The 24,764-nt window shown below is 48.8% G+C and overlaps 1 protein-coding gene across 3 annotated transcripts in view; it reads left to right on the top strand.

Annotated features, from left to right (window-relative positions):
• The window catches only part of PPP2R5D (protein phosphatase 2 regulatory subunit B'delta), a 27,658-nt gene continuing 2,894 nt past the window's right edge, over positions 1–24,764 (top strand). Inside the window, exons 1-15 of one of the 3 annotated variants that reach the window (XM_048299228.1) lie at positions 1–94; positions 892–981; positions 7,465–7,702; positions 8,820–9,019; positions 9,413–9,523; positions 10,886–10,978; positions 11,439–11,569; positions 11,681–11,740; positions 12,420–12,528; positions 13,397–13,450; positions 16,210–16,380; positions 18,350–18,477; positions 21,208–21,309; positions 23,800–23,872; positions 24,343–24,459. In XM_048299228.1, coding sequence (XP_048155185.1) covers positions 68–94; positions 892–981; positions 7,465–7,702; positions 8,820–9,019; positions 9,413–9,523; positions 10,886–10,978; positions 11,439–11,569; positions 11,681–11,740; positions 12,420–12,528; positions 13,397–13,450; positions 16,210–16,380; positions 18,350–18,477; positions 21,208–21,309; positions 23,800–23,872; positions 24,343–24,459 — 1,704 coding nt within the window. In that variant the 5' untranslated portion in view covers positions 1–67. Of the gene's footprint in view, positions 95–369; positions 491–891; positions 982–7,464; positions 7,703–8,819; positions 9,020–9,412; positions 9,524–10,885; positions 10,979–11,438; positions 11,570–11,680; positions 11,741–12,419; positions 12,529–13,396; positions 13,451–16,209; positions 16,381–18,349; positions 18,478–21,207; positions 21,310–23,799; positions 23,873–24,342; positions 24,460–24,764 lie in introns of those variants that run through there. The other 2 variants (XM_048299229.1, XM_048299227.1) reach the window with 2 other exon arrangements.

Below are 24,764 nucleotides of genomic sequence, written 5' to 3' on the forward strand. Positions count from 1 at the left end.
CGGGCCCGGGCGCAGGAGGCGGCGGCGGCGGCGGCGGGCGCGGAGCGGTTGGGGGCCGGCGCTCACCATGCCCTACAAGCTGAAGAAGGAGAAGGTGCGGCCCTGGGGGCGGCGGCGGCGCCGGGGGAGCTCCCGCGCGCGGCGCGGCGACCGACGGCTCGCTCCCGCCGCCCCTCCCCGGCGCGGCCTTCCCTCGGCTCAGCCCTCGGGCGGGGGCGCGCGCGGGGCTGTGGCCGGCAGGGGGCGGGGGCGCGGGCGCGCGCCCGCGGCGGGCGGGTCGGGTGGCGCAGGAGGGCGACGGGGGCGCGCGCGGGCCCGGGGGAGGCGGGCGGGGAGGGCGGGAGGGTGCGAGGGGAGGCCGGCGGTGCCTCCGTGCGAGCCCGGCCCGGCCCGGCCCGCCCTGCGCGCTCCGCCGGCCGCGGGGATGCTCCCGGTGGGGGAGGTACGGCCGCACCCGCGTCCTGGTCCCGCTGCTCCCTCCGCCGGCGGGGTGAGGGCCCGGATCCGCTTTTGCCGCCGCCCGGGGCGGCCGGGCCGGCGCTGTGGATGCCCTGGCACCGCGTATCTCCGATGGGGCCGCGCCCCGGGGAAGGGCTGGGTGGGCACGGGGCCCTGTCACCCGCAGGTGCCTCGCCGCGGTCAGCCTGCGGTGACCGGGACGGGAGGTGCCAGCATCGCTCCTGGGCTTGGGTCCGTGGCCTCGCCCTGGGCGTTAGCTGCCGGGGGAGCCATTCAGGGTGCCCTTCTCAGGGAAAATGGGCTGGGAGTGGATGTCCGGAGCGGGGCGTGCTGCAGGAGTGGTCTGTGGCAGCACACACCTGAACTCTGCAGAGAGATGCTAAAATTCTGAACAAGGTAAAGTTTTCTCTGAATGTGTTCTCATCCTTTCAGGAGTCTCCAAAGTCTACCAAAAGCACCACAAAGCCTGGCAGCAGCAGCAGCAGTAGCGGGAAGGATGGTGGGGCAGAGAATTCAGAAGAGGTAAGGCTTTCACATTGGGTACAGCAGTGTGCATGTACAACTCACCTTTGGGGAGGACTTAAATCTTTCATTTTAGCTACTTCAAGCTGTTCCACCAGATAACACATGTCACCAGGATCTTAAGAAGTCAGAGAAGAAAAATTGGCCCAAAGGGAACAATGACTATGGATGAGACTGGATGAGTCTCATACCCTACAGACCTGCAAAAAGACATTTGGCATGAAGCTAAGGGCAAGTGCTGCTCACAGAGGTGGGCAGGGCATGGCAAAGTTGGCTGCAGAAAGGGACAAGCTATGATTATCAACGAGGTGGAAGCCTGACAGATGGGAGCAGCTTCCGTGCTCCTGTCAGAGCAAAGCGCAAGAAACTCTGTTGTCACTTTGTGTCAGAGTGGGAGAGTAGTGAGAAGCAATAGGAGAAGATCTGTTCTTCTGAGGCGTTTTCTGGAGGAGTGAGATTAGGAAGTAATGGATAGGAGCACCTGAAAGAATAAACTGCTAGAGATTAAGTGGTTCTCCTTTGGTATAACAGTCTTGTTGCTGAACACAGCATTCCTCACAAGAAGGCACGGTCTGTATTCCCAGATGTGCAGTCTCACTCTCAGTTTTGATGTTGCCAAGGTAGATACATTAGAATGGCCTCAGCAGAATATTATAGTATGATAAGCCATCCTTAGAATTAGTGCAAATTTGTGTTCAGTGGAACTTTTCTGGTAGTCCTGAGTTCGTCTGGCACTCAGACAGTGGTTGTGGAATTTGAGAATTGGCTCAGAAGAATGTTGTATGCATGTCTGAGGAAGCATGTATGTATGTGTGGTTTATTTTTTTTTAATACTGCAGTTTGGCAAACAAGCTGTGCCACTTCTACATCCATAGAAGCCTGTGTGCTTCTTTGTCTGGAACACGTTGCGCTTGTAATTTGGAGGGTTGGGCATGGGAGACGTGTAGGGCTAATGAAGACTAGGAAGAAATGTGTAGTTCAGTGGCACGGTTGTAGTCAATGTTATTTTAGAGTCTACTCCAAAGCACAGATCTGCATTGCAGAGCCTCAGAAGATAACCCTTTTACGAGCCACTCAGTTTTGTGCTCATGCCTAACCTGCCATGTGGCCAGCAAGGAATCAGTGTCTAACTCTGTGTGCCTTGGAGCAGGCAGCAGTTTTGTAGATCCTCCATCCTGGCCTTTGCCTCTGTCCATTTTATTGTGTGCATACAGCTGAAAACAGCTTGGTGGAGAGCTGTCTGTGGGCTCCAAGGAAGTGAGAGAACTCCTGCATTGGCATTATGGGGTCAGACTTACCTTTTATTTATGTGGCACTCTTTGCTGAGTTCACAGCTCTGGAAAGATGTAGGAAAGCCTGGGTCTTGCAATGGGTAGCCAACAAAGCAGGTCACTCTGATGTGCCCCTCCAAATCAGCAGTGGGCTGTGGCACTGCTCTCCTGGTTACAAGTGGTGCAGTAAGAAGGGAAGAATGTCACAGGCTACAAGCTTTCTTCTGTGACCTGAAATGGCATGTAATGTTTGCCTGGGTGCAGAAGAAACTTAGACGTGATGTGTCTAAACTTCCCTCACACAAAACATACCCAGCCACTTCCTCATACTCCAGACAAAATCCAGCCCTCTTTTAAGATGGAAAGCTGGGTCTCCTTTGATCATAAGAACAGAGAGCAGAGCAGAAAGGAGACACCTCTGCAGTGTGTACTTCCACAGGTCTCTTCTTCCTTTCTCTGTTGAGTCTGCAGTGAAGTTTGTTCCCTTTTGGTGCTTTTCTATCTCTGGAGTACTCTGCTGCAGAATGGAAGAGAGCTCTTTGCTTGATAAGAAGAAATGTATACCAGTTTGAATGCGATTTTCTTGCTCTTCAGGAAACACAGAAAGGTATTTTGACTTTCACATTGTGTGAGGAATTAGGTAATGTGTGCTGGGAGCAAAACTCCTTCCTTGTGTCAGAAGCAAGAGGTGGTTTGACTTGTGAAACGCTGGGAGTGGTATTGTCTGGTGGGGTTGATGTGCTGAGCCCAACCTGGATACCTTTGCTGCCATTGTGAGAGTTTCATGCCCTGTGAATTCCCCTGTGGAGTTACAGTTGGTTGGTTGCCTGCCTGTTCTAGGGTGGAAATTGGGTGCACTAAAGAGATCTATCCTTTTTCTTCATATCTCAATAGATGCTTAATGGGCTTGCAGCAGGGGAGCAGCATTTGGGCAGCCCTCTTCCAGTATGTGCTTTCCTCTCTCACACTGTGCTCCATGGAGCAGGGGCAGGAATCAACTTTAATTTATCCTGGTATCAGAAAGTTGTGACTTGTTTTGCAGGCAACTTGTCTGGCTGGTGGGATGAGTAAAGCTTGTTGCAGAGCAGCTCTGTTTTGATGGATCTGGCCAAATGCAGTGGATGAGGAGCTCCTATGGGGATCTCTGTGGAGGGAGATGAAGAGGGTAGGAGTCAGTCCAGAACCCCCTAAGCAAAGTGCTTTGCTCTCTGCAGCGAAGGAGCTTTTAGGGGAGCTGATCTTGAAAAGCAGGCACATCCACAAGGGAAGGCAAGTGTTGGATTTCCTCTTAAGTACAGGGGTACTGCAGCGCTCTTTTAGTTTTACTCCAAGATGAGCATCCATCTGATGTGAACAGCCAGCAGAGCTTGGCCAACCCCTGGCTTTGAGGGGCAGTTTGCTTAGGAAGAGGCAAGGAACAGTGGAGTAAAACATGAGAGCAGGGAGTGGGAAATGAAAGGTGTGTTTAGTTCAGTCCCCCTGGAACATGGTGAATATATGAATGCAGAGAATTTCTGTGTAAGCTGTTTAAGGAAAAAAGAGAAATAATGTCAGAGACCAAGGCAGCGTTGAATGAGAGGATGAGAAAGAGTTACTCCTCCTGGCCAGAAAGACTGGGAGAGGCAGCTGGGTGGGGAAGAGAGTTAATGACCTGGAAGTGGGAGCAGGCATTAGCAGCAGTAAAGAGGGGAGCTGCTCTGCATCCTCAAGGGCAGCTTGGAGCCTTGCTGATGAGATTTGCAGCTCTGGGAGAGGGTGCACCTTTTCAGTGAGCTGCTGTATTTTCATGTTTTGCACATGTCTCCATGGGGCTTGTTACTGCAGTACCTGGAGTTCATTATTCAGAGACAGGCATTACAGTGCATTCATGTTACTTCTGAGGCATAGAGCCTGATTTTAATAGGGTAGCTGTGTAACAGCAGACAAAGAGAGCAGGTACTGACTTGAGGGATGGGAAGGGAAGAGTCATCTGAGGAGGAGGAGCTGAGAGCAGATCTGGGCTGGGAAGCTTAGCAAGCAGGGGATGCTCAAGGGACCAGTGAGGCAGAAAGGGCTTCCTGAGTGGCGATGCACCCAGCTGCAGTAGGAGTGCCTGCAGAGGTGAGGTCATGCACGGGTAGGGGAGTGCAGGAGAAGCTAGCACAGCTCAGGATGGCTGGGGGAAGAGGATCTCTGTTCTCTGGGGTGAAGAGGAATGGCACAGAGCAAGCTCAGGGCCTGGGGCTCATTGACTTGTGCAGGCAAGTTCCTAACAAGGAGGAGAGGTGGTGGGAAGCACTGGGGAGGAAGTGCTCTGGAGCCAGGGAGCCTGTGTGCTCGGTTTCATTTGGGGCCAGCCCGTCCTGTTGGCACAAGGAGCTGCTCCACTGCAGTGGGGAAAGTGGGGCTGCCCCTCTGTGCTTGGTCAAACACCTTTGTGCTATTCTCTGGTCACTTCAGCACGTGCAGTAACAGCCACAGCAAACAGTGTTCCCCAAGCTATTGGCTTTGCCATGGTGTGTGAGCCCTGCTTGTCAGGAGGGGGCTGAGCCTGCTCAGATGGAGGGGTGCCTGCAGCCATCGAGCAGTTGGCTGGTGTTGGTGTCAGGGAAAGAGGCTGTGCATGGAGAAAAAAGCTTTCAGGTTCAGTAGTCTGCTGTGTTTTCAGGGATGGAAACTTCAGAGAAGAAAGTGTTAGGAAACTTAAAATAAGCCTCTTCTGATTCATGTGGCCAAGGTAGGAGGTGTTGAAGGCAGCAGGACAACAGGCCTGCCACAGGAAGTACCTTCTGAAAGCAGGGATTCAACTTGATACCAGAAAGTGCCTGTACAAGCAGTCCATCATAAACTCTCTGGGCACTGCAGCATATGAGTATATCTGACCTCCCCAGCCATCAGTTTTTGTCTAGCAGTCTTGGTTGTGTGACTTTTGCATGTGCATGACTGTTTCTTAAATAGCTGGCAGCTGAACCTGAAGCTATGTTTTGTCTCTCTTTGTGCAAGATGTTGAAGACTGTAGACTGTCGAAGCCTAGTGGCAAGGACTTTTCCAGCCCCCTGATGCAGCCTGTTCACATGCAGTAAACGTGCCATGCTCTGAGCATTTGCCCGTGGTGTTTCTGGATGGGTGAGGAGTGCACAAGCGTGTCCCATCAGCTCAGAGGGCCCATGTGTCCTGCTTCCTTCAGTGTTACCTGGAAGGCCACCAGTTTCTCTTTGTACCATCTTTTCTCTATGGTGGCTCAGCATTCAGATTTTTCCCTTCTTTCCTGTGGAAGGAGAATGATGCAGACCCAAGGACTCCCAAAGGCATCTGGACAACAAGGCTCACTTGCCTTGATACCAAGTATTCAGAATTAACTTCTCAGTCTTGGAAGCTGGCCAGCAAGGCTTTGTCCTGACTTAACTGAGCAGAGACCACTGTTTAGTATAAGTTGCCTCCAGTTTGTAGTCTGGGCCTGCTTTATTTGGCAGACACTGCTGTTTTTATCACAAGCTCATCTGGCTCCCTCCTCTCATCATGGGACAACGCTGCTCTGTGAAGGGAATCAAAACAAATGTAAACTGTAGAGAGTTCAAATCTTGTTGTCTCCCCCCACCTTGGCTTGGAGCTGAGGTTGAAACAGAACCACTCAGGATTTCCTTCAAACAGAGTCAGACCAGAACCAAAATCTTTCTGATTTCTCATTCAAAGTAATGACTTGACAAAAAAAAATGATGTTTTGTGTTGGGCCCTGTTTTCCCTGTTTTTCTTTGCACTTGCTCTATAGATCCCAATCGGTAGAGCACCATCTCCCTGTAGACAGCTTCTCCTGTTCCTTACCCTGCTGCCTTCCCACATGCTGCAGGTGCAGTAACTCTTGCTCTTGCACTGCTGTGCTGTGCTGCACCTCTTTGGAAACCAGTTCAGGGAAAGGACTGTGCAGAGTAGCTGCATCTCAGCTGGTCCTCACAGGAAGAGATTGGCCATCGGGAGGATGGAGAGCTCTGCTGAGCTCCTGCACTCCCTCAAAACGCTGCTGGTTGGTGTTCTGGTGAGGTGTGCATTTGTACCACTGTGCTCTATGTGGCAGCTGGGAATTATGGGGAAAGAAGGGGGTGATGTCCAAGGATTTCACTCACCTCTGCTGCCCATCCATTGTGCTATTCTTGTTGTATCCTAAACAGATTTATCCTGCAGCTCCTTGGCTTCATGTACCAACAGGAAGGAGGTGGCTCACGCAGCACAGCCAGGGTAGGCTGGGTGCTGTCTCCAGCTAATCCCTCTGCTTCCTGGCAGGATGTTGCCCTCTTTTGTGCTGAGTTTTCCATAGGTCTGGTCAGTGTGAAATTAAAGGATCAGTTATTGAGTCATTATGATCCAATTGGGACTTGAATGAGCAGAGCTTCAGCAAGGTTGGAAGAGAGCTGAGCTGAGCAAATACTGGCTTGAGTTTCTGGTCACATGCTAAACATGAGAAAGTGCCTCTGTTAGTGCAGTGTAACAAGAGTGCAGTGGGAGAGGAGAATGCAGGCAGAGAGTTTGTGTGGCTAGAAGGGGTGATGTGGGAAAAGCCCATCTACAGAAGTCCAGACAGCAGTGAGGCAGAGATGGAGAGAGCAGCCAGGATGCATTGGGAGAGCCCACAGCCTGGGACCTAAGGTTGCATATGTTTGTATGTATGGTCCATGCGGTTTGTAGATTAGATGCTCCTGGACCACAAATGCAGCAATGATTTTAGTAGTCTTCACTATTGCCTTTCCAAGGCCATTATGTCTGCTCTGTACTACACACTGCCTTTGTTTTTCCCAGGTGATTCCCTGCACAAGGACAAAGAAGCAAATTGCTGGTTTCTAAGCTTGCTTGTTGTGTTTTGTACATAGTGCTGCAATCAGAGACAGCAGCATGCTGAGATTTCTGTTTGGACCACAGAAAGTTCTTATTGCTGCTGCATGTAACGTGTTACAAGATGTGACTTCACTTTCCATATCCATGGCACTCACTGTGCTGAGAGGCTCTGGTGTCTTTGTGGTACCTCACAGACATGAGTAAAACTGATGTTTGCTTTGCAGATATGCAACAAATGCAACCAACAGCTGTAGAGCTGGCAGGAACACGTGAGATGCACTCAACTGCAAGTGCAACAGTGAAGAACCTGCCCAGTTTCTTCATTCCAAGAAAATGCTGATGTTCTCTCCTTATGAGGTTTGTAGGTAAAGCTTCTGAGTTGTTTTACTCTCTTCTCCCCCATCAGGCCCAGCAGCCGCAGCAGCAGCCGCAGCAGCAGCCGCAGCAGCAGCCACAGCAGCAGCAGCCGCAACAGCAGCCAACTTCAAATAAGCGGCCCAGTAACAGCGCTCCCCCCCCAACCCAGCTGAATAAAATCAAGTACTCAGGGGGACCCCAGATTGTGAAGAAGGAGCGCCGGCACAGCTCTTCCCGTTTCAATCTGAGCAAAAACCGGGAACTGCAAAAACTCCCAGCCCTTAAAGGTAAAGAGGCAGTGGGGTGGGAGCTGTATGACAAGCTGCAGTTTCTCCAGGCAGAGTGTGGTGGTGTTAGGGCTCTTCCCAAAGCAACCAAGTGTCCAGCTAGTTTTATGGGCAGCAAGGATGGTTCTGGGAAAGGTGCTCGGCTTGTTAGCAGGTAGAGAATTGATGGATGGCCTAAAATAATCAGAGTATTCTCAATGCAAACTTCATACTTACCTTCCTATTTGAGCTATTTAAACCCTTATGCTCTATGTACTGAGGGTTGCCTCAGATTCTTCAGCAGGTTGTGCAGGAAGGCGGTGAAGTGCAGAGACCTTGGTGCAGATTGTCCTTGGTTCCTACATCCATCCATTCCTGGGGAAGGACCAGGCCTTCTCCTCATTGTGTTTCCATTGCAAATTATGATAGCGGAATTGAACCTGTCCACGTTAGGGGAGCTTGGTATTAGCACTTAGTGTACATTATGTTGCAATTAAACATGAGTGTGGGCAAGGAGAAAGCATTTTCAGCAGTGACTGGGCCAGAGCCATTGCTGAGGTTGCTCACGGACACAGACAAGCTTTTGAGGAAGGGCACCTGCCTTGCAGCTCAGTAGCATTCTGCTAAGTTTGTGTCATTGGCCAAGGCAGTGTGTAGTTTCCAGTTGTATCAGAAAGAGAATCTGTTAATGTACAGCTCCTGCAACCCTGGCCCCTCTCTTCTGCCCTATTCTCTGGGAGGAGGGTCAGGCTACAGTGTGTGCTGCCCAGCTCCCTTTGTGTCTCTGTGGTGCAGGACGTGGCTGTCACTGGTCTGTGATGGGAGCTGGTTGAGTTCCTTTTTCCGTGTACTCTGTACAGGGAGGAAAGAGATCAGTGCTTATCAGGTTAGAAACTGCTACCATGTTTGAAATCCACTCATGGGATAGTTGCTTCAGAGGCCCTGCAGTCTCTCTGGCTCCTTTGTCCCATGTCCATTGCAGGGATAACACTGCCTCTCCCTCTTCACCACCAACAATTCAAGGGGAATGTGACGGGGGAGGGGGAAACCACAGGGAGCAAACCACAGTGATACCTGGGGAAACCAGGAGGATGTTCTGCCTGGCTCCAAGGACAGATGTCCCTGCTTTCTCTGACAGATGCTCCTCCACACGAACGAGAAGAGCTTTTCATCCAGAAGCTGCGGCAGTGCTGTGTTCTTTTTGACTTCATCTCTGACCCCCTCAGTGACCTGAAGTTCAAGGAGGTGAAGCGAGCAGGTCTCAATGAGATGGTGGAATACATCACACACAACCGTGATGTCGTCACCGAGGCCATCTATCCTGAAGCTGTTATCATGGTAGGGCATGGAGCCAGTGTTTGTGTGGCTTGTGTGCCAAAGAAATAGGGAAGTGTGGGAGGAGGAGGGGATAGGGATTTGTCAGAGAGGAGTGTGACCCCAGTCCTACCCGTTCCTTGTCTACCCACCTCCAGAAAGAGAAGTGTGTGTAGAGGTGGTGGTAGTGACAGTGCCTGCTGTGGGGAGAGGTGGAAGCTCTTGTCTCCGGCAGAGATGGCACTTGGGGAAGGAAGTCCTGTGCAGACTGTAACCCTACAGCCTGCAGGAAGGGATCAGTGTGTGGGCACAGCTGTGACAAATCACAATGTGTTGCACTGCAGTGAAGGATTTGCTATGTGGAGGACCATCATGAGGTGTCAGAATGTCATTCATGCACTCTGTCACTCACTTCAGTTTTCAGTGAACCTCTTCCGGACACTCCCACCATCGTCCAATCCCACAGGAGCAGAGTTTGACCCTGAAGAAGATGAGCCTACATTAGAGGCTGCCTGGCCACACCTTCAGGTGAGGAGGGGTGGGGAATATAGGTCTGGTGAATTTATCTCCAGGAAGTCGAGAGTCCATGTGGAGCTGGAGCCTGCCAGCCCTGCCACTGCTGCTTCACCAGCCTGCGAGGGTTCCTGCGGAAAGACCAGGCCTGCCACCCAGGGGTCAGAGGTGGCTCTTAGGCAGTGCAGGAAGCAAGGGTGTCCTGGGAACTGGCTGATGCCTGTGTGCAACATTCACTTGCAGATGGCCTTAAGACAGACTGGGTGAAAAGGGTTAGGAAAGTGACAGTGAGCATGGTTTAGCAGAGCTCAGCAGTACAAGTCAGGAGGAAAGCTCCAGGCACTTGCACAGGGATGTGTTGTCAAGCAGACAAAGGCAGAAAACGGGGCAGGTACTGCAGAATGAAGCAGAAAATACAGAGAAGAAATAAGGTGTCATTCTGCAGCACTGGTTAATCACTTCTCACTGCTGCAGTTGACATAGGCATGCGAGTGTTGATAGAAACACCGTGTCCTCAGCACCAGAGTGCTATGAATGCTAGGCAGCATTTGTTTCTAAGAATTGAGTCAGCAGCCAGCATGGATTTGTGGCAACTGAATGCTGAGCTTTTTGTTCAGCACCTCAGGTTTTTTTTACTGCTGTCCTTGGCAGGTAGGCCCTACCTGTGGGTGCACGGTCCTATCATTCCTTCAATCCCAAAGTCAGGCCTTTCAAATGCATCAATCTTGTTTGGCCTAGTGGCCCCTCAGAACCACTAGGTGGGATGGATGAGAGTGGACTCATCCCTCTCAGAGAACAGCAGGACCAGAAGTTGATGTTTCAGCACTGACAGCCTTCTTAAAGCAAGCTGCCCTTTGTTTTCCAAGTGGGACACAGCATGCAGTTCTCCTGGCCTGGTGAGGCCAAGCCAACCTTGAGTCAGTACCCAGGAGGCAGAGGACACTGCATGTTTCCTGGGGTCCGTTTCATTTCTCTGCTCTTCTGTTGTTCCTTGGCGTGTCTCAAGGGCATCCAGTGAGTCTGAGCCTTTGCCATCTCTGGAGGTTTCTGTTCTCTGTAGAGATATGTGCTGAAGATGTGAGAAGAGTTTCCCAGGCCTATTGTCTTAATCTGAGTAGGTGGGTATTATCTTTGGAGGGACCTGAGGTGATGAGGTCTCATGCAGATTTGGATAGTTACGTGCCACCAGAGACCCCTGCCCATTAAAGCAAGGGCAGCTGAGTTGATCTGGGTAAGGAAACACTGGGGTTTTTGCTCCTGTTCAGGCTTCCCAGCCTTTCCCTGAATCCTTAAGGAGAAGGAAAACATAAAATCTGAAGTAAACACTGGTGAGAGGACAGGGGGATTTCTAAGTAATCTCTCCTTTTTCCCCCACAGCTGGTGTATGAGTTCTTCCTCAGGTTCCTGGAATCACCTGACTTTCAACCAAATGTAGCCAAGAAATACATTGACCAGAAGTTTGTGCTCTCTGTAAGTAATTGCTGCCCCTGCCACTGTGCACCACCTTTGTGAAGGACATGCAGCAGATTTTGGTGCTTGATGATGTGACTTCTCTGTATTTGTTTTGAATGAGCAGACAGAATTTTCTGTGCAGGGCAAGACTGCGTGCGAGCTGTAGTCACTGGAACTCGTAACTCATTGTATAGGTGGAGAGGGGCACAGGGGCCTTGCAGGGGAAATCTGGGGATATGCAGCTTTGTAGAAAGTGCAGGCCATTACTGTGTTTCTGAAGGTGAGAGAAGTGATGATGGTTCCAGCTTGTGACTAGGAGGTCACGTGTTTCAGGGAAATGACCACTGTGCTCAGGGTGCTGAAGGCATCACTTGACTGAAAGAGCTGTTTTTGCCAAGCATGAGCAGTGCCTGGTGTTGGTGGTAGCTTTGCTCAGACAGGCAGTATGCAGGCACTGACTGAATTTCTCTCCTCACAGCTGCTGGATCTCTTTGACAGTGAAGACCCCAGAGAACGAGACTTCCTAAAGACTATTCTGCACAGGATCTATGGGAAGTTCTTGGGTCTGAGAGCATATGTGAGGAGGCAGATCAATAACATATTTTACAGGTGAGGTCTTTCTTAGTACCATTTAGACTCCCTGTCTCCAGCATTTTTCCTTCATCTTGCTTATCAAACTGTATCCAGCATTTGGCAATGACCTCTCATCCTTCTCTTTAGGTTTATCTATGAAACAGAACACCACAATGGGATTGCAGAGCTACTGGAGATCCTGGGAAGGTAAGGCCACTTTTGCAAGTCCCAGAGGACCCATAATGAGTGAGGCCTCCCAGCCCAGTGTGCTGTGTGAACAGGCAGTGCCTTCCTTCAGCAGTCCTTGCAGGAGGCACCTCTTCCAGAGAATCTCAGTCTGACAGAGCATAAACTAAAGTACTCTCCAGCCTGCTGATAAATACAGTGGTAGCCTTCTCCTCCCCAGATCTATCTCCTGTTCTTTTGAGTTTGAGTCCAGTCACACTTGCTATCTTGCCTCAGCAGGCAGTAAAAGAGAAGAGCTCCTCACAGCTCTGAGAAGCCTTAGCAATGGGCAGCCTTCTCCTGGGTTTCAGCTTCCCTTCTGTTTGTGGCCTTGTTATTCTGCCACCCTCCTCTTTTGTAAAGCAAAATACTCAAGCAATGAGCTGCTTCAGTGCTGGCCTTCCCCAGAGGTTGTGCCTAAGTGTGTGTGGGCTCAGCCTGGCACAGGACAGAGCAGAGTCCAGGCTCCATCAGAGGCTTTTCCCTGTGGTGTCTGCCAAGAACACTCTCGCTGAGCACGTTGTGCAGGCTGGGCTGCAGCAACCATGCTTTTGGGGGATGCTTCCTCAAGGGGCTGGTGAGAGCTAGTATGTGTTGTGAGGTGAGAGACACTGTATTTCTCCTGGGTAAAAACTTTAACAAGATTCTTGTTTCTTCTCAGCATAATCAATGGATTTGCTTTGCCTCTGAAGGAAGAGCACAAGATGTTTCTCATCAGAGTCTTGTTACCACTGCACAAAGTGAAGTCTCTCAGTGTGTACCATCCACAGGTGAGAAGTGCTTCAAGTTCCCAGGGCAGATTGGGATTTTGCAAAAGCTTATAGCTATTATAAGCTCTATATATTTATATTAGTTTCTAAGCTAATTGTTTATAGCTATTCACCAGGCCACATTACTGCATTTTACAGAGTTCTTGCTGTGAGGTGTTCTGGGCTCTGCACTAGTCCCATACTGTAGTGGTTGTCCTATTCTTGTGGTGTCTGGGCCTGTGCCACTGGATGATAGGAGGGTATCCTGACATTTCCCCCTGTCGTAATGCTGTGGCTTGCTTTGTCTTTCTGTGCTGGAAGCTTGTGAAATATTGGGGGCCTGCTGAAATCAGAGAGGGAAATTTCCTAGCTGCAGTCATCAGCTTGTGCATGTGGTGTATCAGCTGTTAGTCACCACTGAGATATGTGGAGAAGTTGGTGTGCTAGTCTGCTAGATTGGTTTAGAGATTAATTTCTTCCAATTTTGAGTACATAACAGAAGACTAAAGAAGATCACAACTTGGGATAGGAAGTGAAAAAATATGGGTACTCAGTAGAGATGTCTGTTCTCTCAGCCCTGTTTCTATGGGGCAGGGCTTAGTGTCAGTCAGGTTTGTTCCTCCCCATTGCGTGCAGCTGTGCTTGCATCTGAATGTATCGGCTGTGGACTGCTCTGGGTGACTGAAGTTTTATCCTTTAAATTGCACAAATGTCCCGAGCTCAGGCCCTGCCTGCTTGGTCTTAAAGCCTTCACTTGCCATCAGAAAACTGGATTTGTTTAGAGCTGCAACATAATGGGCATGATGTTACTTCCAGTCTAGTGGATGGGGCACTTTAATCTCAGGTACACTTGAGGAAGCTCTAATCTTGCCATGTGTTTTTCCTGCAGCTGGCGTACTGTGTTGTACAGTTCTTGGAGAAAGACAGCAGCTTGACAGAGCCAGTGAGTAACCTTGCTTCACTTCTGTGTGATAGTCAAGTCCCAAAACGCTTCACAGCTTCCTTAGAACAGCCTTTTTTCACCCTTTCTGTAAAGAGGCTGGGAATCAGTGGTATTGTTTACTGGGTTTGCCTGGCTCCCTGTGGACAGAAGGGGCTGTACTGCTCATGTGCAAGCCTTTAGCATGCTCTCCTGGAAGCTTCAGGAAGGTGGACTGTAGTCTTCCTTTGTGCTTCAGATCTTGGTGTAGCAGAAGGAACAGGATACCAAGCTGTTCTTCCAGGGCAGAGCTTCTGGCTAATGAGAGGTGCTGCAGAGACAAAATACATGACCATCTGGTAGAACCAGAGCTTGTGGGAGCCTTGAAATAGTAAGAGTCCCCTCCACACTGCTGGAGTTGGCTGCAGAATTGTAGGGATGAGGTTAGGAACCTGGGACACGAGGTCTTAAGCGTGCTGCTGTTCCTTCATGAAAGTATTCTCCTTCCAGCCTTAGCATCAGTTTGCTACCTTCATAGAGATAAGTCACATTGTAGACACATTTGCCTTCAGGATATAGTGCTGGGGAACAGCAGATTCTAAGATGTGAGCAGTGTCGATGGAGACCTCACATATTTTAGTTACTGGCTGCACGGACCTGCGGTGTTAACCAGGCTAAGTGCCAGCTTGGCAGAGGGTGCAAGAAGGAGACAAGTGTTTCTCCACCCACTGCAGGCCAGGAAATGTCTTCTACAGAGCTGAGCTTCACAGGCTCAAAACAGCAGATGGGCAGAGAACACATACTTCTGTCACTGTAGCAGGGAGCACCAAAAGTGTGAGTGTTTTAATGAGTAATGCTGGCTGAGGTCGTTCTGTTCTCTGGCTGAAATGTGTGTGCTCATGGTGAGCCTGCCTGTGCTGGGTAGAAGCTGGTCAGCTGTTGTCAGCATTCTGGCTCCACAGCTCTGACATCAGCAGTGCTGAAGCAGACCTCCTAGTTTTCCTTTAAATATGGGTCCTCCATTTCCTTTGTTCCCAAAAGCCTGCTCTGAAACAAGCTGCATAAAGTAGCTTCCTGGTAATGTTGAGTGCTTCCTGTGGCGGACATCCAGTCCAACAGCCTCCTGCCAAAGCACCTCCTAGGGTGAGGGAGAAGAAAGAAATAGAAATCTGTCAATATTTCCAGGATTCACTTTGCATTATCTTATTCAGATAATAAAGCTCCACAGCTCATCACTGTTTCCTGGATAACAGTTTAGTGGCCCCTGGATTACAGACCCAGGTCTGGTTTGGTGCTTGTAGAAAGCAGTGGAATGACCCAATTTCATTACCTTCAGTGGGTGTTGTGTCTCAACCAGACATACCAAGGCCATATTGCCACACCTTGTGTTCTGTTGAAGCACCTTGCTTGTGAAGGTTTTGAATAGACCCCCAAGATGACTGGTGTTACTGAAGTGTGGAAGAATTACAGGGTTTGTGCATCAGCAAGAGTCTGAATGCACCGGGACATGTTACCAGCAGTGCTGGAAGGAGGCCAGATTACTCCCTGGGTCCACACTTGCCTCAAATGGGCCTTCCAGCAGCTTGCTCAGCAAGGCTTGACGTGGTAGCTCTTGCCTTAACAGCAGTCTGAAAGACTGCCAGGTGAGCAAGGCCTCAGATGTGCTCAGTATTAGCAAACACAGACTCCACACACCTCACACCACCTTAGTTGTAGGTGAAATTGCTTCTGAGTCACTGAAGCTAACTCTTACCTGAATGGCAGACATGAGTAATGACAAACACGGGGATAATGAACTGCTGGCTTCTCAAGCCTTGAGTTGGCAGAAACATAATGCTCAGATATCTCTAATCCTGCTGTTGCATTGCCCACTACTGTCCCTCTGCTGCTCTGAACTTCCTCTCAAGTGCTGGCTTTAGGATCAGGTAGATGAAATACAGAGGTTTGAAAGGGCAGCCCCTATGGCCAGCTGTGTGTAACTCTAGTGTCCACAGAGTAAACATTTCTTCTTCCAACAGAGTGAAGATCTGCAGCATCTTGAATCCTGCCTTTGCAGTGTCTAGAAGCAGATGGGTAGGACAGGAAGCAGTATTAAAAATTAATAAATGAAATCTAGTGAGATATAGCCCTTCTCTATCTTGTAAGCAGGATTTTACTCAGCCAGAAGTTGCATCTGTGTTGTGGTATTTAATTATAACTATTAGATGTCAACTCCATAAACTTGTCTGCTCCATTCTGGAGTCTGTTTGGACTTCAAGTCTCCATAAAGTCTTGCAAGAATGAGTTCCATGATCCAGCTGCTTCTATGTAAAGTAAAATTTCCTTTCTTTGTCCCAAACCCATCCGTTGCATTATTTTTTCGGTGCTCCCCAGTATTCAAGCTCTGTAGTCTTTTGAATAATAACTCTGCAGAGACCTTCTCCATAGCATTTCCAATTTTATTAGTTGATCTTCCATGGTTACTTTGCACTGTCTGCCAGCTGCTGTCCAGTCCAGTTTCACCCTTCTGTGTTAAGCTGTGTTTGGGGATATAAAGTGATTCTAAGCTTTGTGCTTGTAATATGAAATCATAGCAGCCTAGGTAGAGCTGTTGCCATGAGTGTAACTTGGCAGAGTTTGGGCTTTTGTCTTCTTTCTTCCCTGGTCACCCACCCTGGCTTTCTGAGAAAATCTGTTGCGTTACTTCCTCCCCTCTGCTGTTGTGACTAGACACTTAAAAATGTATTTTGCAGCTGGTGTTAACTTTGAGCTTCTAACACTGTCTCTGTACTCTTCCCACTCAGGTGATTGTGGGCTTGCTGAAGTTCTGGCCAAAAACTCACAGTCCCAAAGAGGTGATGTTTTTAAATGAGCTGGAGGAGATCCTGGACGTGATTGAGCCATCAGAGTTTGTGAAAGTTATGGAGCCCTTGTTCAGGCAGTTGGCCAAATGTGTTTCCAGCCCACACTTCCAGGTAAATTACAGCTCAGGGAGGGGATAGAGCATTGACTTGTGATCCACTTGGCATGTGAGGGTAACACTTCAGTTTTTGGGCTTGTACTTGGCACGTGGAGGTGTGACCAGGGTGAGTATTGGGGTGACATGTGGTGGGAAGCAGTGAGAATCGTCACCACAACCACAGGGTGAGCTCATCCAAAGAGAAAACAGAGTGGATCAGCACAGCCTCTTCTGCTGCTCTGTGCTGTTCAGCACCAGGTATTGCAGCAGGCTGGGGCTGGAGCACAGGTGCTTTGCCACCTCCTGTTTTGGCTAGCAAGGACAGAGGAGATCCATCCAGGGTCACCCTGTTGAAGTAAAACCAAACACTCTGCAGTGTTGGAGGGAGGCCAACCAAAGAGACTGTGCAGGAAAGGTCCTTTGTTTTATTCTGGCATAGGTAGTAAAGAGTGATGTATACTGGAGAAGTGCTGGAGTCTGCTTCTTCCTTGTTTTCACTGAAGGGAAACTGGTTGTAGTAGCTAGCTAATATAATCTCTGTGGATGGTAGTCTTAAGGATTAAAATGTACAGGGTGGTAGGACCTGCTAGTAGCTCCTAGCAAGTGTTCTTGCCTCACTGTTTTAGAGTGCCCAGGAAGAAGACAGCTTGCTGGGGAAACACATGGTTGACCCAGGTATAGGTGGAGTGTTAAAGAAGAAGTGACACAGCCATCTCCCAAGTGAGAGTGACTGCACAGTGAGGCAGGCTGGCTTCAGTCCATCTTTTAGTATAGAGAGGTACAAAGTCGTGTGTTTACAAGCCAAAAATAAGGTCAGTCTAGGTCACACATGTATGTAAAAAATCAGTTTCCTTTAAAGGACTAGAGGAGCATGATGGAAACCAGCTGGACATGGATTACTGGTGTGGTGATGGGAACCAAAGGACTAATGTGACCTTTGGGTGTGGAGGGAACTACCAGAGGGAGCTAAGGAGCTTGAATAAAGTAGGGTAAAGGCTGGAGGAGACACATCCTGTACTTGATAGCAGCCCTCATCAGCTGCCAAACTCTGAAGAACAATACGGAGAAACCCGGAGAAGCTGCAAACACTTTACAGCCTAAGAAAATTAATTCCAAAGGTGTCCCATATGGTCAGGCTGAACAGTCTACAGCTTGTCTGAAGAGCAAAATTAGGAATCGACTTCTTGGTGAGTCTGAGCACCTTGGTGGGAATGAGTTTCCTCTGAGTGGATTGTGTGTTAATCTAGCAGAAAAAGGCTTAACCAGATCTTGAAAACCAAAAGCTAGGTAAGCGAAAACAAAGTGAGTTTCATTTCATTTACTTGTGTGGAACAATATGTTAAGGGGATATAGCAAATTCTGCACTACCTGAAATATAAAACTGAGTCTCTTTTCCTAGGTTTTTAAGCCATTCTCAAGCCAGCACTAAATGCAGAAATTAGCCTGCATTATCTGTCACTGTGTGCAAACCTCTTAGACTTGTTTGTCTTGTTAGAGCAGGATGGCTGCCCCAAGATTTTCCATATTTTCACCCTTACTAAATCAAGGGCTTGAATTGTGGGACTGGTGACTGAAGCATGATTCAAAGCCCTGAGAGACTCTGTTGTGGGAAAGCCAGGGAGGAATGGAACTTCAGAGAGGACAGTCTGAGGAAAGGCTTGGAGCTAATCTGAATTGGGACCTGGAGTAGATGACATTACTGTTGTCAAGTGCTGTGTAAAGGGTGTTGGAGTCATCCCTATACTGACAGTAGGCTTGTCCATTCAAGACCATGGGGTTTTTCTCAGAAAAGTGTGAAGTGTCTAGCAGAGGCTAAGGCAAAGAAGGCTGGGCAGGAGGGATGAATGGCCTCATAGAAGTTCATGAAGGTCACCCCTGTGCTATGGGGAAGCATGTGGGCTCCTTGGCTGGGTGGTGGCTTCCTTGTGCACCACAGGTGTTACGGGAAGGAGCCTCTTCAAGGATGGCTTTCTCTCCTGCTGCAGGTGGCAGAGCGAGCGCTGTACTATTGGAACAATGAATATATCATGAGCCTGATCAGCGATAATGCAGCCAAAATCCTCCCAATCATGTTTCCAGCACTCTACAAGAACTCCAAGAGTCACTGGAACAAGTAGGTCTTCCCCCATGCTCTGACACTTGCTGGATTTTTTGACCCACTGGCAATCTTGAAGCACGCTGCTGCAGTGCAACAATGCGTGGTGCTTGGTGGCACCAGTTGCTGAGACGGGGGTTGGTGGTGGTATCAGGGTGTATCATGGAAAAGGGAGATTTCCTCAACCCTCGGAGTTTAATTTGTCTATCAGCACCCCAGGAGCACCAAGACCCTCGTGCCCAACCAGTCTGCCAGTGTCCCATTAAGGGGACCCTTCACTGAACAGTCCTACTGGGTCAGTTCAACTGACTTATTCAGGGAAGTATGCCAACGGCATAAGAGACACCTCTCAGCAGGTCTTCGAGTTTATTTGATTATGTTCCCTGCTGCTGGTGACTGCCAGTGTCTGGGAAGGACTCACACTGACAGTTTGTGGAATAACACTCCTTATTTACAGAAAACTGTGACAGGTTAAGGTTCGAGGACTGCCAGTCATAGTATCTGACTGCAAAAATGTATTCAGAGCAATTCACAGAGAAGCTCTAATTCCCAGTAGAAGTATCCAATGTGTACGGAGTGTTTCTTACCCATGGGGGAAGAAGATGGGTTCAGCCTGTTCAGTGATCCCAGTAGTTAGGATGGAGTCTTCCCTAGCTTACCCCTATTCTCAGTTTACTTTTATGCTATGTCTTTATGTTTAGGTGGAGCTTGAGTGACTCTTAGTCATACATGCCTTTATTACTGATTGGTGTAACATTCTCTCAACTTTGCTCTCAGAGGTGCAGTCAATAAACTACAGAGTGCATGCCCCATGAGGGGTGGTCATACCCTGGGGTGGGTGACTTTGGAAAGGGGATGTGTGTTAATACAATTGTGTTACAACGAACCACATTTATCGGAGGAGGGTGATTTCGCCACAGTTCCTGGCTCAGCCACCAGACTCCTCCTATCTCCCTCGGCTGACAGGCCCTGTGCAGTTTATCAGCTGCAAAGCTCCATCGAGTTCCCCTCCCTGCCACGACTTCAAGGGAACTTGGCCGTGGTGTTTCCACTCTGCTCCACCCTCCATTCCATCCCACTCTGCAGGGGCTCTGGCTGCAGGCTGTGTGTGTGGGGAACCATCCTGGAGGAGGCTTTGAGCATGCCAGCAGCATTCCATCCAGGGACCAGCAGCTGCATTTTACCCTACAATTCCTGTACTGTTACTGTTTCTGTTTGGAGGTGAATGTAACTTCTCAGTGTCCTCTAGTTTTACCCCCAGCCATCTCTCCACAGCATGGAAAAGGGCCACAGCAGACCAGAGTGGCTTGCTTCTGCAAGGGTTGAGGCACTTGCAATTGCCAGCCTTGGGGCCATTGAGTCTACACAGAGTTTGATACCTGCCTGACAGTAATGTTGTCAGTCTCTCAGAAGTGTGCAGTAGATGTTCCATCTGACTTCTGGCTCCTTGTTAACTAATGTCCCACCCTTATGTTCTCCGTGACCAGAGAACTTGGCTAATGCAGTGCCCAACTCCTTGAGTACAGGAAAAACAGAGAAAGCAGAACTAACTGGGCAGCTGTCCATGTCAAATATTGTCCCCTGTGTCTGATTCCTAGATACTTCTTTGTTTTATGGTTCTCTTATCAACTTCCTTCCTTCTGACTTCTTCTCCATTTAATTCCTTACCTGGTTAATTCAAATTTAATTAATTTAATTGAACACACTTCCTTTAATGAATTAGCTAAAAATTAATTCTAGGGAGACTGGACAAGTCCAGAGCTCAGAAAAGGACTTTATGTTCTTGTCTGAAACCCCTCACCAGTTCTGTGTCCTTACAGCAGCCAAGATTCATGATTCTGCTGTTTCTGTCTTTCCTGGTCTGCTGCCCAGTGGTATCACAGAAGAAGTCCTGAAAGTGTTTTCCTCTTATTTCTGCTTGTCTTTGTTTTGGCAATAGCCACATCTTCTCAGGGCAGGTTGAGTACCTCAGATTCTCCTCTTCCTTCCCATAGTTCATCTACCTGGTCAGACAGCCTGCTTAAGTCCAGCAGGGTTGCCTCTCTCTTCCATAGTCCATTTGTAGAGCTGGTAGAGACACAGAGCTTAGTCTGCTGAGTCTCATCTTTTGCCTGTGGGTCAGGTATTTCAGAGACAGCTTCAACACTTGTTTTTATTCCCCAGGAGATTCTTTGTCCCAAAGGGGACTCACACGCAGTGCAACCTGTCCATAAATCACTGGCACAGAGTCGACTTGTCTTTTGTGATATTCTGTGTGCTGGTTTCCATCTCTTTGGGGCTGCTGCCTGTCTGTGTTTTGGGCAGCTCAGCAATAAAGCTCATGACCAAATACTGGCAGCTCAAAAAAGTCGTTGTGTATATGTGGTGTGAACAGTGGGAGGCACTAAAGCCCCCTTGAAAACAGCCCTGAACAGGCCCCTAGCATCCCCTAGCATCCTTCATTTTCCACTTCTATCTACAAGAAATGAACACATGAATGTGTAGTTTTGCACTCATTAATCTGACCACAGGAGACCTGTCCCAGGGTCTTTTCTTTCTTCTCCATCTGTTTCTCCCTGTTGTATAGTTCCTGCTCTGTTTGTTGAAGGGGTTTTGCCTTGGTAAGAGCTGGGATTGTGTGAGAATATTTTGTCACATCACCATAGAATGAGTTGCTGCTGCTGTCACCTTTTGTCTGTGCTGTTGGTGCCAACTTGGGTCTAAAACCTGCCCACCGTGACTTGTCCTCCTTTCCTCATTTCTTTGCAGGACAATTCATGGGCTGATCTACAATGCACTGAAGCTCTTCATGGAGATGAACCAAAAGCTTTTTGATGACTGCACACAGCAATACAAGGCAGAGAAGCAGAAGTGAGTAAGAGGTTTTTGCCAAGTAACTCGAGCTCATCCTAAAGTCTCCTTGGGGTACAGTAACAGATGGTAGATGCCAATAGGCAGAAGGGAAATGGAAAGGTGGTAAGTAATTCTGTCAAAAAGTAGGCTTCCTTAGCCATAGCTATGAGTAGGGATGAGGTGTGCCCTGATAAAAACCCTTTCAGTCCTGCTGAAGCAGGTAGCCTAGAAAAGAGTGACTGAGTTTGCTGAGTCATGAGGAAACAGATTGCCATGTAGAGGATACTGAGCTTTGCTCTGTCTTGGAAATATTTACCAGTTCATAAATGTTGTAGTGATGTCAGTAGAATCCTATTGCTTTAGAAAGAGTGAAGAGTTTTGCAGTGGGCGTAATGCATCTTTCATGCCACAGGATGCTTTCAATTTTCCAGTGATAAAGATGGAATAATTCCTGCAATTTCAAAGAGCGAATGGTGGGGATAAAATCTGAGCTCAGCAAGTACCTGTGCCATGATGCTGTAAAGAGGAAAGAACTCCACTTTTTCTGCTGCCTTGTGCTGATTTTGGTGCTTCTATGGCTTGCCTTGGTGAGCTGAGTCTAAGCTAGTAGGAAAGCTACTAGCTAGCCAGTAAGCTAGAAGGAAACTTCTTTTTTTTTTTTTTTGGTCTATTTTCTGCTGACTTAGTGACATAAAATAGTGCTCCTCATTCCTGGATGAGCCAGGGCTGCCGGGGAGAGCAGAGCTAATCCTTGCTGGGAGCGGGGAACTCTGGGGTACATTCTGTTGTTTTGTGGAGAAGAAGTAAATAACTTGATAATAAGTAATAAGTTGATACATGAATGAGAACAGATGGGTAACCTGCTTATGGAGAAATTAAGGTTTTTTTAGGATCTGAAATGGGAGCAAGCAAGATTTCTTTTTTTCCCATTCTAGGGCGTTTGTGAAGCCCACAAATATCTTCACATGTATTTTAAGTCACAGTGACAGCACATTTCCTACAAGATCTACCTAGTGTTTCCATCAGGAGCTTTCTCTCCCTGTTTAGCTGCTGACCTGCTGAAGATGACTCTTCCCAGCACTGGTGTGTGACTGATGGAGAATTGTTCTGAAAAAGCTCAACAAAACAGCTCAGAGCTGTTCAATAAAAGGATGGGTAGTGCTGCAGTTTTCTGCTCTGTTCTGCCTCTGTGCCTAATTAGGCTTCAGAAAACCTTGTGCTGTGAACTAGAAAACAGCATGTATGGGAAGGATTGCAAACAAACTCAGCAAATAGGAAATGGGGCAAAGGAGAGAGCTTGTACTGTTAGGCTGCAGCCAGATGTTGAGAGGCTTGAGTATGGCTTAGCCTGATTTTTAATTAGTTAACATGCCTACAAGTGACATGCCAGCTCAGGCCTGTCACTGCTGCACCCCCAGCTGTGCAGCCACAGCCAGGGTGGTCATGAGGGACAGACTCTGCAGGGACATGTGGCAAGGCTGTCTCTCTGCTGTTCAGTGCAAATGGACTGACTGCACCTTTCTCATCTCCCCAGACATCTTGAAACTGTTTGGTTTATCAGAATCGTTTAGAAAAGCAGTGAGAAAGTTGGGGCAGATAGTGTCTTGTCCTGAATGGGTTATTCATTTGGGGCATTTTGGGGTTGGTTTGTTGGAGGTTTTTTTGTGACCCAGTGTTTTCTGGTGGAGTAATCTGCTGCTTGAAACCTTGGCAGCTTCATTCTCATTCTTGGCCTACATGACTTTCAAGAGTGTGATGTGATTACAGAGTATAAGAACTTCCTTAATATGGATAGATAGGGCACTGGAAAGACCAGTAGCTGGGATGAAAGTCATGTAGTTAAAATAATAGAAATAAAGCAGAGATTTTGGTGCAGATGTTCAAAATGTAGAAGAGAATAACAAGGGATGGTGAGTGCTCATCTCTGTTTGCAAGGAACATTCACTGTCCTGGGATTTATAAGTGGCCCTGCTGAATGGTCACTTCAGATGTGTGCCAAAATTTGTGCCAAGTTCAAGAGCTGTGCCTGGGGTGTTTGGGCAGCTCTTTGGTGTGTTATGGTTAGAGAGAGAAGGAACAGTGGGCAGCAGAACCCCAGCTCTATTGGACATGACAGTTTGTCCCTCTGCATCTGTGGGGCACCAGGAGAATGTGTGTTTGAAGTCCAGACTGGTTTCATGGCTTTACCCCAGAAACCAGACACTCTGCTCTACTCCTGGAAGCACAAAGCCAGGGCAGAAGTACCTGTGCAGCCCACTGTTGCCAGCCTGTGCTCTGAGGTGAGCGAGGAGCATGTCTGCCTACCCTCTGCTAGTTGCAGTGTGTCCCCTCTTCTTGCTTTATCTCACCTGTAGATTTAGAATTAGATGGAATTAGGGGTCTCCGAATGACAGGGCAGCTCTTCCCCTTGCCTGCACTTCTCTGCTGTCTCTTGCTTTTGTCATCCTGTGAATGAAAGCTGCGCTTTCCCCAGCAGTTCACACTTGGTCTTGCTCTCTCTCTCTGCAGGGGAAGGTTCAGGATGAAGGAACGAGAAGAAATGTGGCAGAAAATAGAGGAGCTGGCTCGGCTGAACCCCCAGGTGAGTGACAACAGGACCTAGGATGAATGAGGCAAGAGTGTGCTGGGGGTCTTGACCTGCTTCCTCAGCCCACAAGAGCAGGCTTTAGCACTTAATCTCAGTCCTGCAGGCACTGCTGCAGCAGTGGTCTGTCTCTCCCAAAAAACAATGTCCTGGGTCCTGGGAATGTTGGCAGTGTTTTATCATCCTGTCCCTCTGTAGAACTGACCTCTAAATACTGCCTTACAGAGAGCATGTACGTGTTTATGGACCATGCTCTCAACTGCAGCTGCACATGCAGCATGCCATGAATCAGAGGGCACAGGGGACGAGAGGATACTCCTTCCCTGCCTGTGTCCCTGCTGCTGCCGCCTTTGCGGGGGCCAGAGAGGGCAGCTGGAAGAACTGTGCCATGCTGTGTTAGCGTGCTGGGGGAGAAGACTTGGTGTTGGATGGAGTGCTGACTCTGGAGCTGTCTGTGTTGTCTGCAGTACCCCATGTATTATGCACCTCTACCCTTGCCTTCTGTGTGCTGTATGGAAACGGAGACCCCGACTGCAGAGGACATACAGCTACTGAAGAAAACAGTGGAGACTGAGGCTGTGCAGGTACGTAGGTGACTCAAGTCCTTCACAGTTGCTCCCAGTCCAGCCAGAACATCAGCATAGCCAGAAATGGCTCTTTCCAGATGTTCTGAAGGTAAATGCCACTACTCTCATCCCTGATCATTAAGAGATCAACCTGTAGTCTGAAGAGTGGAGTTTATCTAACCTTCTCACTCTGGAAAAAGTACCAGTGTGACTTTCTTGTGTCCTTTTGGTCTGTGTGTGGCTCTCAGCCTGTTCTGGAGCATGCTGCAGTGCCACCCAGCATATCCTAGAGCAATTGGAGTCAGAGGCTGAAGGCATGAAGG

The sequence above is a fragment of the Corvus hawaiiensis genome, chromosome 3 (genome assembly GCF_020740725.1).
Source record: "Corvus hawaiiensis isolate bCorHaw1 chromosome 3, bCorHaw1.pri.cur, whole genome shotgun sequence".
NCBI lineage: Eukaryota > Metazoa > Chordata > Aves > Passeriformes > Corvidae > Corvus > Corvus hawaiiensis.